Genomic DNA, 14,554 nt, shown 5'->3' with positions numbered 1-14,554 from the left:
CGTTACGCGGTGCATGGTAATTCCGGATGGGTCATTGAATTGAATCAGCAAAACGATCGTAGCACGGAACGTGTCTCAGTTGTGCTTGAGTTGGTGACAAGCGACATCTCAAGCTGTCTCTCATTGATGCCGTCAAGGATGACTTTTCATCACATTGCTGCGTGCATTATCTGTGCCAGTCTGGCACAAACATTAACCACTGTGCCTGAAGTTGGTTGATTGAAAAGCAGTAAATGAACCAAATTGGGATTATATATATTTTCTTTAAACTAATGATTTTCAACTATCAGCTTGCCGCAGTATTTGCTCACTGCCGTCGACAGAGAGGACCACTTCGAGGAGCTAGCAGGAGCCACGACCGAGCAGGAAGGCAGCCACACAGTGTGAGCGCGCGCCAGCAAATGAGAATCTGTATTATAATACTGCAGGAGGAGGAATCCGATGAGCTATAAAGCTCTTTTCCACAGGGGCACAGGGTAAGAACGTTACAACAAACAAACAAAAACATGGTAGGAGTTAAAAGTACAAAAATGGTAAACAAATCACCCAAACAGATACAAATAAAACTAAACCATCCCCATCATACCAGACAACGTCCACCGTGGCGTTAACTTCTTGTTCAAAAGCGACCTGGCCACAAATGATAGCTCAACTAAGTGGCGTATCATTTTGACAAGCTTTGCCGTCCCCAAATATATTAAGGTGCAATCTGCCGATTAGTTAATGTTTATAAACATACAATACCACTTCCATTGGCCTTCCAAATGGACTGGGTCAAATAACTGCATGGATAGGATCTCCTACAGCAGTGAATTGTCAAAAAAGGTATGCACATGTACATATAAGTGACTTTGTCAAGATGAAATACAAAATATTTAACAACGGATCTTGCAACAGGTTTCACATTGTCTTAATAAGCTTATATGGTATATTTTCTATGTATTTATTGTATTATTTCTCTTCTACGTTACTTTACCGAAAGAACCAATAATATTGCTTCTATGGTGTCTAAACTAAAGGCTTACGAACGGATGGCTCCGTAATAGCCACTGAAGGCAAAACTTTAACATTGTATTGGGCGTCTGCTTTGGGTCACACGACTAACTGTGTCCTGTGTGTCACAGTCCTCTCTCAGGTTCCACGTTTAAAAATACAGCACCGCATGAACAAGGCCACCGTGTGGTGGAGTGTTGTTTTTATTATTTTATTATTTGTGGAGTGTTGGCTACCCACACACTACAGTAAATGATAATTCTACATGGCTAGCCAGAATACATGTTTTTGGTATGTGTTGCAAAGCGGATATAGCAAAGATGCCCGGCCATTACTTAAAGGTCGCCCAATGTGCCTCTGAAAATAACGCATTCACTTCTTTAAACGAAAGCGTGCCTAACACTTCAATGGGCTTCCTTGTGAGACCCTTTAAATTACTTAGAACCGAGTTCCTCAATTGGTCCTTTAAATTACTTAGAACTGAGCTCCTGGATTGAGCCCTCACGTTTGCATGCAGCCTGAGCAGCAGGTTCACCGAGCCCCTCTGTGATCTCTGAGTGAGCAGAAGAAAATTCTTCCGCAGTTGAAGTGCTGGCACCACCAAGTCACTGCTCGGCACGGGGTGGGGTTCGATGCTGTTGGCACACACACACCCACAAAGCGCCGCTCGGCACGTGATAAGATCGGTGGCTTCGAGGCCGCGGGTTACATTTCCGCTTCGGTTCACAGGAAATGGTTTTTCACGAGTACAGTCCCAGAGTTGCGCACGGCGTGAGCGTTGTTGTCCCACCCCTCCTCCATCCCTCTTCGTGAGCTATCCGGGGACCTTTGCCTTTCGTGTCTGGGAGTTGGCGTTACTCCTGCGCGCACGCGCGCCTGCCTGGACGTTAGTAACACTCCCCCAGCGTTCTTTGTGTGGGGGTCACACAGAGGTACACACACACGCATCCTCGGCGTGCCAAGATAGCTGAACATTTGGGAGATTCAAGCGGCAGCAAGCATAGCTGGTGAGCCGAGGAGGCGGCTAACCAACGCCATGTAAGTATTCACTCCACGGCGAGTGGTTGTGTATGGCTTTAAACATTGGCTCGCGAGGCCACCACCCCATTTGTATTTGCCGTTTTGCTATCGCGACATTTTTGTTGTCGTCGAGACAATATCTCCGTTTTGCCGGTACAGAATAAGATCGTTAGCTCCGTCGCATGAAACTCCCTAAGCCGCGCAGCGTCGGTCGGCGTGTTGTTCGCTCTCCAATTGTTAGGCGCCTGTTGATGGCCACGGGGGCACGGGGCCCTCTTTGTTTGACCTCGAGCAGAGTTCGCCATTCCGGTCAGGGCGGGTTTGGTGAAGATGTTGTGGGGGAAGGGTTAAGAAGGGCGCGTTAGGGGTTCAGGACATCACTCGCCGCGATAATGGTTACGTTTGTTCCCAGTGACTTGTTAAAACAAAAGCACAATCCACTAATTACGGAGCCAAACGAGCGTGTTGATGTATCTGCGAAGCGTTAAATAGAATAAAACAAACGTGTCCAAGAAAGCCTCACAACGTCTCATTACGTGTTTTTGTTTAGGACGATGCTGTTGAGATGTTTGCTTTAACCTTCCCCAGTGTTTTATGAGTTTGTTTTATGACGGCTCTGTCGGGTATTGGATGGTTATATTAATCATTGACATCATGCCGAGACTGTGATCGAAAATGTATGCACGAAAATGAAACTTGTAATGCAAAGAGTTGGAAAACGTGTCGAGTCAGGCAGGTCCTGCTGGCCAGGACTGCGAGAAAATGGTGGTCGGAGCCAATTTTACTGCCACCAAATAAATGACTCTTCGGATTATTTCAGATGCCCTGTCATCACCAACCCAGTGGGAGACTCGTAGTTTGGAAGGCTCTTAACTCTACCGTAGTTTTACGCTCCGCCAACGCCGAGGAAGATGAGGAATTGGCAAAACTACACGAAGCCTTCTTAATCTCTCTGCTCAAGCCCTCTCGTCGTGGTGGCTATGATACCTCGGCATTGGCATGTATCTCCCGAAACGCACTGCCGTACACAAGAACAGGATAGTGGGCAGGCATGTCTTTTTTTTAAGACGGCTAATTGGTCATATATTTTTTTTGTATCATAAAAAATCAACTCTATAGATGTATTTTTGTTTTGTCTTTCGCTGTGTTTTTGTGAGCACCGCGTGAGCTTGCTTTTTTTTATCTGCACATCGGTATCGAATGCACCGTGTACTGGTTATGTATTACAGAGACCAGCACCACAAATACTAAGATCCCCCGTATAGCCTTAACAGACTGTAGGGGCAAGCGCTGTTAGCGAGCACCTATGAAGGCCGGAACGGTACACGAGGGGGTGGGTGGCCAGCACCACGCCCGACCGTCTTTGTCTCCCTAGTGGCAATGTTTACACACCGCACCTGGTACTTATTTGAGGCTGAGTCGACCTAGGGGAGGCCCGGGACCGGTTCAGATTATCACACACAGACACACACAGATACACACGCACACGGTCAAAAAGTGTGCCCCGTAATGGGCAAGGGTCAATCTTCATTCTCCTTCCACGTGTCGTGCCGCACTGCTATACAAACACACGTGATGATGCTTCGTCATACCCATCGTATCTCGACACACTCGTCAACAACATTGCCTTCCAAGAAAAAAAAAGAAATCGGGAGACGTTTCTGGCAATAGCCCTTCTTCAGAGCATCATGTGCGTGAATAGGAATCGGAGAATGGTTTACGCACTGGTTTATTCTTCAACCCACAGCAAAACTCGGTCCCAAAACCAACCGCGAACGTGCGTCTCGTAGCCTCAACAGCACGCCGGGTCCGTGTGACGTCAGCGCCCTTTAACCCGTGCGTGTGATGGGTCCGTGCTATGCTGAGTGCGGAGATTTCATGTCTGCGTGGTGCGAGTGCGTGAGGATGGCTCGCAGATCACTTACATGTGAATAATTACAAGTATGTATAGCTTTTACAAGGCTTCAAGTCTGCGTTAACCACACATACTTGTGGCAAAACAATGCATTTATTATAAACATGTCCTGATAATTATCAGAGCATGTTTGATTGCATGTTTCGCCACATGTACTGTGTGTGGTTAATGCAGACTTGATGCCTTGAAAAAGGTTCCTGTTTGGTGTTTGAACTTAGTAACCTCTTTTATTCCAGAAAGGGTAAACAACCTTGATTTGAAGCTTTCGTGACCTGCAGGAATCCATACTGGTTGTTTTTTTCGGAAAGTCACGTGGGTAAAAAAATAAAATTAACAAAACATAAGAATGTTTCGTGCAAATTAGTTTATTTATTTTATTTTTTGCCTACGTGACTTTACCGAAAGAACCAAAGAGTATGGTAAACATCCTATTCTTAAATTCGCATCATTTTGGTTACATTCCTGGCAAAAGGGGTCCCCATAAATAATATACAAGAGTATGTGTGTATAGAAGTAGATATACATGAGTATTGTCATCACATTTAACTGGTCTCGTTTTCTTTAATGGCCGCGACTCGCCAAGGCTTCCCAGAGAACGCTGTTTCTCCACAACAATAGAAGCCACGATCCATCTATTGTTGGGAAAAAGTCTCTCAAAGCTGTTGCCTTCCCTCGCTGTCATGCATAATCGTAGGCAATAATGGTAATATAAAAGGGAACATTGGTTTTTTTTATCGATGAAGGCTTCATTGAGTCTTCTTCAAACGATGTTTCCACTTTAGAGTCATGTTTTTGCCAATTCCATTATAGATTCGTTTTTAGTAGATTTCGTGGTTGCCTTATGTTACTCAGTTGCCAGTCTTGAAAACCTGACCCAAACACACACCCCCTGCCTTGCTCTTAAAAATAGGAATTCAGACAGCAAATACGTACATGACGCTTTAAAGGTCAAACTCTGTTTGGTACAAAAAAAAACACATTTGTTGCAATCCCATTGAAGGCGTTCCTCATTCTACTCTGGAGAACTTGTTAACATGAACACCACACAGCTGCAACACGTTCCTCCACCACATGGGTTATGTTCGGACAGAAGCTACCGCCGATTGCGTTGACACTGGCCTAATATTTGTGATACTGAAGTCGACATAAACCCTGCACATGCTGGGCAGGTGTACGTAACACATGGTATAATGTTACATTGTTGATGCACACTCGCAGAGCTGTCTCGACAATAAGTAATATTTAAAACAACTTTTTGAAAAACACGCTTTTATTAAATGTACTAGTAATGGCAGAACTCCAGGAAGTGGCCCCGAAGCTTGCTATAACGTAAGGGACCATGGCCAATTACAGCCAACGTCATTTGATTGTGGATAATTAGACCCAAGCCGAAACATAACATATAAAAAATAATGTTTAAAAATATATATTGTTTATGATAGAAAATAGTATTGTCATCAGTATGACATAAGTATACCAAGTTTACACTATGAGACCTCCTTTACCAGTGGCAAAATATAGTAGTAGGTTTTTACCCTTTAAACTGGTACAAACCTGACACCTTTATACAAGGCATCATGTTTGCAATAACCGCAACACAAGCAGTCAAAATGCAAACAAAAAGAAACAACTCCGATAATGGTAATGATATGCACTGTCCTTTTGGCGTCATCTGGTCTTTTGGCGTCATCTGGTCCAACACCAATGGAGACTAGGCTCGAAGGAAAGCTGTCTCGGGTGTGGACCAATCAACTTCAAGGACAGTGCATCATTACCATTATCAGAGTTGTTTCTTTTTGTTAGCATTTTGACTGCTTGTGTTGCGGTTATTGCAAACATGATGCCTTGTATAAAGGTGTCAGTTTTGTACCAGTTTATAGGGTAAAAACCTACTACTATACCAAGTTTGCAGTCGATACCACATTGGGAAGTGGGTTAAAATGAGTTACAAGATTTGAGGATACTACAACAACGACAGCAACAACAGACAGAGTAAATTAAAAGAAAGCGTGTGAAAAGTAGGGCAGTAGTTGAAGGTTGGAGACGCACAAATGTTAGCCCAGTGCGGTTATGTTTGTGATACGTGAACAAGGTCGAGACATGGAGAGACGCAATAGACACAGAGTTTAGAGGCCTATAGAGAGAGAGTCACCGTAGCTCAGTGGGCTTCACCTGGTAAACACAATACAGGCGTGTCTCGTCTAACCAGCGTTCTTTTATACGAGAATTCGCTAGAACGAGCAATTTGAATTTAGAGCCAATTTGTTTGCAAAACGAGCAAAATGTTCGCTTATTGAGCGGAGACCGACCCATAAATATGCTTCCCCTGACGGCAGGGGGCGCACTGCGGCCCGCCAGTTTGTTTACCAGCTGTGCTGCATGAAGCGCGTGTTAGGGGCCATCCATTGAGTACGAACGCAAAAAATCTTGTCAAAACTTGACCCCCCCTCCCTCCCTGTACTCACGTGTACTTTTTACACCCCCCCCTACCTACGTACGTACACTTGACGCCCCCCCCCCCCCGAATCCTATAGAACGGCCGATATTTAATCCACGCAGAAACGATCAAGGATAAATAATATTCACGTGTTTAAGAAAGCAGTCCACCGCCGGACTATCTAACTCATTTAAAGGCCAATGTAGACACATTATTATCGAGGCTTCACCCCCCCCCCCCCCCCCGTTTGCTATACGTGCATACATTGTCAGTAGACCCCCCATACGCAAGCTACGCATTTGGGTTAACCCCCCCTCCATGCGTACGTACTCAATGGATGACCCCTTATCATGGGTGGCTGGGTGGGTGCCGGGAGCGGTGGTGCAGTGGTTAGCACTACGCTGCGCTACGAACCCGGCGACTCGGGTTCGATTCCCGCTCACGGCCAACACCAGTGACGATTAACTGAACCGGTTCTGGGCCTCCCCTAGGACGACTCTGCCTCAAATGAGTACTTTGTGTGGTGTGTTAAACTTCGCCACTGGGGAGACAAAGGCAGCCGGACGTGGTGCTGGCCACCCACTCCCTCGTGTGCGTATCGGCCTTAATAGGTGCTCGCTAACAGCACTTGCCATAAGTCTGTTAAGGCTGCACAGGGGATCTTGCACTGTGGTTCTTGATGTTTGGGGTTACATTTGATGTATTACTTTATTTTAAAATCATAGTGCTGTTGATTTCTTACGTGAAAAAAATTACCAAGAGCAGAACATTTTGGGCGTGACACGGAGCCCAGCTTTTAACACGGCAGTCACCGGGAAAACGACGGTCGTTTGACGAGTTTTCTCTTACTGACCAATTTTCGCGGAACGTATCTTGCTCGTTAAGCGAGACACGCCCGTAGTTTAAATGTTGTGTTTAGCTACAAACACACTTACTTCACAATGCTCGCCAGTGTGAGTTCGTGCAGGGCTAGGACTGCTTCAGAAATCACCACTGATACGTATCTTGGCCAGGTATCGAACTCGGGCCACTGGTAAGTGCGGATTGTGTGAAGGGCAAGGAGCGAGGCAGCATGACTGAATCTTGCATCACTTTCCGCACCTGTCGGCCATGGCTATGAATCAAACTCGAGTCGCAGCGCGCTAACCACTGCACCCACCGCTCCTGCGTGTACATACAGGTCAGCAAATTGAACCTACGTGAAGCCCAGCGGTGGGGGTGGTGCCCCTCTATCGGCCGCGTCTCGCTGAGGGCGTAGTACTTCCCCGGGAAAAGGATGGAGGTCGAGGAGGGCAACGCTCACGCCAGTGAGAAGTCGCCGCTGCTGGGCAGATTGCCCAGGCACAGCTACGCGTGCATTAACAACTGCCCCACGTGCCGAGGCACTGGCCGCGTTCCGAGAGGTGAGATTCCTGTGTGTTGGATAACAGTCCAGTACTTTGGCAACTGCTCATGGTTTTTTGCACAATGTGACAAAGGATGAATGATTTTGGTACTCGTTTCCGTGTGTTGTTTGATACTCGTGGTTTTCCGGCCTGCGCTATATTTGATTCTCTTTTGATGGGTTCTGTTGTCATCAGGGTATGACAAGTATGACAAAGTGTAGCGAGTTGATGGCCTCAGCCTGGTCACCAATGATTGCACATGACATTCGGGTTTGCACTTCGTTCAGAAAATTCAAACAATTTAGAATTTTAAAAAATATCAGTTTGACTCGAATGCAACAAATACTTCTCCCTGTGGTTGAAAGTGCTTCGTCCTTACCGTTTGGACCAGATGCCACTTAAAGGGACATCAGAAATAGCTCTGTGATGTCCACCTCCGTGGGCCGTACTAACACAAAGGGTCGCACTGCTGTGTGAGATATCCAAATGGATTATCTGTATCATGCCATGACTCTGATAGCACAATTCTGATCAAATTTGGGGGGCAAAGACTGAATATTTATTTTATAAGACCAAAGGTTATTTTGAGCTCTCAAGCGTCGGGGCATTTTCCATCTATCATGTGTACGAGTGAGTTGCATTAAAAGTGCATTGACAGTGTCCTGTGGTGCACTACGCAATATCCCCCCTGTATGTCTCTCCCGTCTCTCCCGTGTCCCCTGTGCAATGGCAGACGAGGCGAACAGGCTGGTGGCACTGATTCCACTCAATGACCATCGCCTAACGCCAAGCAAAACGTAAGAGCGCCGGACCTCCCAAGGCCAAGAAGCTAACCCATAAAAATCCAAATTTGGCAATAAGTGTGATCCCTAACTCTAACAAACTAGCCAATCGTCCGCTAATGCTCACTTGCAATTACTCTAACCCTAACCCTAACCTCACGTTCAGCACATTGACTGGTGGTTGATGTTAACTACCTCGTCTGGTATAGAGGAGGTCGTGGGTTCGATCCTGACCCTTGACGCCTGCTGTATATTTGGAGTTTGCATGTTCTCCCTGTGGTCAGGTGGATTTTTATCCGGGTCCTCCGTTTTTTTTCCCCTCCACATTTATAAACGTGCGTTTCGAGTTATTTGGCTGTGATACATTTCCACGTGATAAGCCACTTTATTGGGCTATCATTTGTGGCCATGTCGCTTCTGAAAAAGAGCTATATAGCTCAGTGGGCCTTATGGTAAAATAAAAAAATAGCTTCATCGTTGAGTTTTCATGTTTTTGTCCACTTTTCAATCCTGCTCATCACGGCATTTCATACTTTCTCCGCCATATGTCAACGCAGCAACCGAGCAGCTCTCTCTCCAAGCAGTGGGGCCTCTGAATGTTTCTTCAATGCATGTACATTCTACTCTGCACGCACTCGCGCGAGTCGGGTGCATTGTTGACCAAGTCTGAATTTACTGGTAGGAACCACCTGGTTCCACCAGCCCACAGGGGATTATTGTGTCCGTCCGTCGCGCAGGGAGGGGCTGGGTGGGGAGGGAGGGGCTGGGTGGGGAGGGGCTGGTCAAAAATAACGTAGTGCCCTTATACAACTCAACGTTTAACCTACTCACGCCGGCTTGTGCCCGCCCTCACAGTCAGCCATATTTGCGGAATACACCACGCCGCCGTTGACCCTGGCCATTGACCGAGCAACCCAACGTTCCTACCAGCTCCCTCCGCAGGAATGTGTTATAAATGAGCATTCGGAGGTGGCTCAGAGTTCAGTGCCAGGAAGCCGCCTGTGCTTAAACCAGGTTCTTAAGAGGCGAGAGCGTTGGTAGCCTCAGCCAGGTCACCAATTGCTTAATTTGGCAAGAAATTTAGCTCTTGAGAATTAAAAATATAAATTTCACTGACATTAAATGAATTCTCCATTTCGGGGCAGGTGCGAGAGTGCTGCCCCCTTTCGCGTGTTTCAGAGGTCACTTGAAGGAATCTCAGAGGGATATTATATTCGCGTTTGCGGGGCCGATTGCAAAATCAGGATATAAACTGGGGGGAAACACGCAAGCAATATGCAATATTGAAATACAATCTTTTAATTTACGTTGTGCTTAAATGTCTTGGCATACATATCAAAGCACCCTACACCACGTGGCAGCTGTCCCTGTGTGGCACGAGATGACTCGCTTGTCAGCACTGGCAAACAAGTGAGCATTAAATCTGCCAATAGGGGGTGATAGTTGCAATATAGAATCTGAATTGAATAATTTGAAAGTAATTGTTTTTCAAATTTTAACACGGGTGCCCCCACGCATGCATTAGCATACTCTTTTCGAACGAAGTCACGGGATCTTTAACATCCACTGTGAAGAAGATGGCACCAATTTTACGGTGAATGCTCCTACAGTATTAACCAGGGGCAGCCTGTTGGATTCGAACTGCAAAAGAAACCTTTACGACAATCTGCGAAACGCGTTATCATCGATCGGGTCACGTCACGGGTTCTTTTCTGCTCGGCGGGGGAGGGGGGTGTGTCCCGCGGCAAGTCGTGCGCGCGATGGCAGTCATACGAGAATGTATCCCCGTGCCCTGCAGGTTGCGGTACGTCCTACTCTCCATGCTCACTTGCCTCTTGATGTCGGGGCTGCTCATCTTCTTCATGTTTCCCCGCTCGGTGCTCGTGAGCAATGGGGACATCGAGTCTGTCTATGTCTTCTTCAGCGAGAACAGCAACACCGTCATCATGAATGTAACGGTATGTTGCCCCGTCGTCTCTCGGTTACAGAGAGTGTCCTCGGCAGTGCTTTTGTTTACATAAACGTGTTTTGGATAGACGTGCAAAATATTGCACGACTGTCGGTGTAAGGACTGGTGAAGATTGGTAATCACGAAAAGGCGGAGGGTTATGGAAGACCGCATCGTACGTAGCCAACCGTGCACATCGGAGGTACTGGGGAAGGACAAACTAAACACAAAAAGCAATTCTGAACAAATTCGTTTTCCATCTAGATTGAAAAGTGCATAGCTTCAGTGACTTCCTAACAATTTGGATTTGAGAAACACTGGTCTAGAAGACATGCTACTAAGGGGGCAAGGAATGAACTTTTTCTCATCCTGTTCTGTATGTAAGCATAAATAAGAAATGTAACTGCGTATGAAAAATTGCCTTAATTTACCCTGGAAAGCCTCACATTTTCCAGACTAATTTTTACTCACTTTTTATTAACTCACTCTGTCTGTTGTTGTCGTTGTTGTCGTATCCTCAAATCTTGTAACTCAATTTTAACCCACTTCCCAATGTGGTATCGACTGCAAACTTGGTATACTTATGTCATACTGATGACAATACTATATTCTATCATAAAAAATATAAAACATTTTAAAAAAAAATGTATATGTTATGTTTCGGCTTGCCTCTAATTGTCCATGCTCAACTCACGTTGGCTGTAATTGACCACGGTCCCTTACGTTATGGCAAGCTTCAGGGCCATTTCCTGGAGTCGTGGAGTTCTGCCATTACTAGTACGGTACATTTCATTAAAGCGTGTTTAAAAATTTTTTTTTTAATATTACTTATTCAGGAGGGACTTGCATTGAGATATTTGGTGATTGTGGTGGTGGTGGTGATGTTGATGATGAATGGGAACTTTTGTTTCCCACACAGACCAGCATCGTCATTGAGAACAGCAACTACTACCCCATCGACCTTTACAGCACGTGCATTCAAATTGAGTTTGGTCACAATGTGCTGAACAAAACCTGCTTCGACAAGGGCCTTGTGGTGAAGCCTCATAGCCAGGGTCAAGTAAGAAGCGCACGCAACATTTCCAACACTCGCTTCGAAACACTGTTTCGGGAACAAGTGCTGTGTGGTATTGTTCTAATGTAGCTTACCAAATGTATGATTTTGTTTTGTTTCTCTTAACCTCTTGGTTTCTTTTGTTTAGGTAAGACTATCCATTATTCTGTCGATATTTGGGATATAGTAAGTATATTTAGATTTTTTGTTTGCACACAATACGGATGATATAATCCATCATGCATAACAGAGCATCGCCGAGTATCTAAAGACTTCTTTTCGGGAAGGTCTTGCTACCTTTGGGATGTTTACATAATTTCATGAACAAGTGTTGTTTGGCTTCATGTGGCAGGACAGCAGAGTGTCCAGATAAACCCCACCACGCATACTAAACCAAACCTTGTAGCTCTTTTTCAGTAGCGACCTGGCCACAACGAAATAGCTCAACGAAGTGGCTTATCCACGTGGACATTTATAGCAGCCAAATACTCTTAAATGCGCGTTTCTAAATGTGGAGGGAAAAACCGGAGGACCCGGATAGAAATCCACGCGAACATGGGGGGAGAACGTGTAAACTCCAAATTTATACAACGGGAATCAGGGTTGGAATCGGACCCACAACCTCCTGTATACTAGGCCAGGTAGTTAACATCTCACCACCACGGCGCTTAGCACGGATGGATTCAATAATCCATTGCCATACTGCCGTCTCCTAGAGCAACCTCGTAGCCCTATGTACACAAAAACGCACACATATACTGAGAGTGTGATCGTCACCATTCTTGCGTTTCAGTGGATACTGCTCCAAGCCAACAATCAAGGTCCACAACGTGTTCTTCAAACTGCAGTAAGTGGAAATGTCACCCGTTTAAAATTACTCCTCAGTGTTCGCCTTGAATATAAACGAACCTTGACAACGCAGAAGTGCGTACGCCGATTCGGGTGAGTGAGGTGGGGAGCAGTGGTGTCGTGGTTAGAGCTCAGTGCTCACGGCCAACACGGGTGACGATTATCTGAACCGGTCCTAGGCCGACTCGGCCTCAAATGAGTACCTGGTGCGGTGTGTAAACATCGCCACTTGGAAGACAAAGGCGGTAGGGCGTGGTGCTGGCCACCCACCCCCTCGTGTGCCGTGTCGGCCTTCATAGATGCTCGTGAACAGCACTTGCCCCAACAGTCTGTTACAGGCTACACGGGGGGATCTTTGGTGCATGGTAAGTGGAGGCAGTAATGTAAGGTTAGCACGCTGCACTACGAATCCCGCAATCCAAGTTCAGTTCCCACTCGTGACTAACGCCGGTGACGATTATCCCGGACCAGCACTGTGCCTCCTCTCAGTGTGTTCAGCCTTAAATGAGTATCTGGTGCCACATGGAAACATCGCCACGAGGGAGACAAAGGTGGCCCGGGCATGTTGTTAGCCACCGAGCCCCCTCGTGTGTCGTGCCGGCCTTCATAGGTGCTCGCTCTGTTTTTTTCGAGGCTATATGGCGCATCTTTGTCTTTCTCTTTGCTTGGTCCTGTGTAGCACGACGGCTGTCATGGATGTGTTGAACAACCACCAACAGAAGTCGACCGTCGACGACTTCCGCTACTTCGACTGCGGAGCGAACGTGACTCATCCCGTGCCTATCCACATGAAGTCGTGGCTGCCAAAACTCTACTAATGACCCCCCCCCCCTTTCTCTCCGGCTCATTAGTACTGACCAATAATCATCGTCGACACATAGTCACTTGAATTTGTTGGACAGATCGTTCAAGATTGCCACGTTATTTTTTCGTTAAAGTTGTAAGCAGTAGTTGTATTTGTTTAATCCAGGGGAGGGGAACGTCCGGCCCGCGGGCCGTATAAGGCCCGAGAAGTCATTTGGTGTGGCCCTGCCAAGGCAACCGCAGGCGGGACTCGAAATTCAATAAAACTAGGAGCAAACCTGGAAAAGCAGTTGCGAGTAGCAGCATCATCAATACCAGCTAACATCACCACGCCTCGCCAAAGAGAAGCAGTTCCAGCCATCACATTAGGGGTGAGTTAATTAAATGTTTGACCAAATATAACGGGCTAATTTTTAAGTTGATAATTTTGTATGGCCCGCGAATGATGTTGTAAATATCCAAATGGCCCTTGGCAGAAAAAAGGTTCCCCACCCCCCCTGGTTTAATCTAACGTGAGAAATCTGCGATGACCATTGTTCCACCTCGGAGCCCGAGCCTACATGGACTGGTGTTCCCAGGCAGGCTCCCATTCGTGTACGGATCAGACTGTGAAATACACCTTAGCTACCGATAGGGCACGTTTAGGTTGAGTTTGTCAACTGCTTTAGGCCCCCCCCTGGAGGCTGGTGCAAATCCGGTAGCGCCTCTTTGCAGGCCAAAATATTTCCAACGTATTTAGGACGACAGTTGTTTACAGAGGGGTAGTGTTTGTAAGAGGGCACGCAATCCAGCTGTGTCCGCCCTGTGTCTCGGGTCGCACCGCGTGTTGTTCGGCGCGATGCCCGACGTTTAGTTTCACTTTTTAGGAGCTTCAGGTACAGCCTAAACAATGCATCAGGGAGAGCTACAGGATGAGGCAGAAAACTCTATGCAATAGGAGGATAAGCACACTGCTGGAGGTCACTTTATAAAGTTTGCAGCATATCTGCTCTTTTTGATTCAAGACTGGCTAATTTATGCGTTGGGTGCTGCTTTTTTATCGTGCATAATTACGCAAGACTAAATGGTTTTCTGTTAATTGCATGTGTAATTGTATTCTTGGAGCATTATTTACCACATTTGTGTGCGAGATTGTTGAGAGTGAAAGCGAATCCAGGATGTGATGTGATTTTAAGCTAGTTTTCACTGCACGTACTGCGTCAAAAAATACGTCACTTTCTATGCACGTGTGGTCCTGGAGAGAGCATTTTCTGTTACTGTTTTTCAATAAATTTTCACTGGTGACCATTTTAAAGACGCATACCGTGTACAGTGCATGCTTCCTGTGCAAATCAAAATTGTTTACGTTTACCCGAACGTTTCGGGTC

General features: G+C 46.3%; 1 protein-coding gene across 1 annotated transcript; it reads left to right on the top strand.

Annotated features, from left to right (window-relative positions):
• Positions 1 to 1,691: 1,691 nt before the first annotated feature.
• LOC133344760 (transmembrane protein 106B-like) lies at positions 1,692 to 14,487 on the top strand. Its single transcript, XM_061554894.1, has 8 exons — positions 1,692 to 2,031; positions 7,546 to 7,768; positions 8,484 to 8,547; positions 10,331 to 10,490; positions 11,400 to 11,540; positions 11,683 to 11,720; positions 12,328 to 12,381; positions 13,063 to 14,487. The coding sequence occupies exons 2-8, from the start codon at positions 7,642 to 7,644 to the stop codon at positions 13,199 to 13,201; spliced, it is 723 nt and encodes a 240-aa protein (XP_061410878.1). The 5' UTR covers positions 1,692 to 2,031; positions 7,546 to 7,641; the 3' UTR covers positions 13,202 to 14,487.
• The last annotated feature ends 67 nt before the right edge of the window (positions 14,488 to 14,554 follow it).

This window comes from Lethenteron reissneri, chromosome 20, assembly GCF_015708825.2.
Source record: "Lethenteron reissneri isolate LAM-NWPU_2019-01 chromosome 20, ASM1570882v1, whole genome shotgun sequence".
NCBI classification, from domain to species: Eukaryota; Metazoa; Chordata; class Hyperoartia; order Petromyzontiformes; family Petromyzontidae; genus Lethenteron; species Lethenteron reissneri.
Note: the sequence above shows the minus strand (reverse complement) of the source record. Positions and strands in the feature narration are given on the sequence as shown.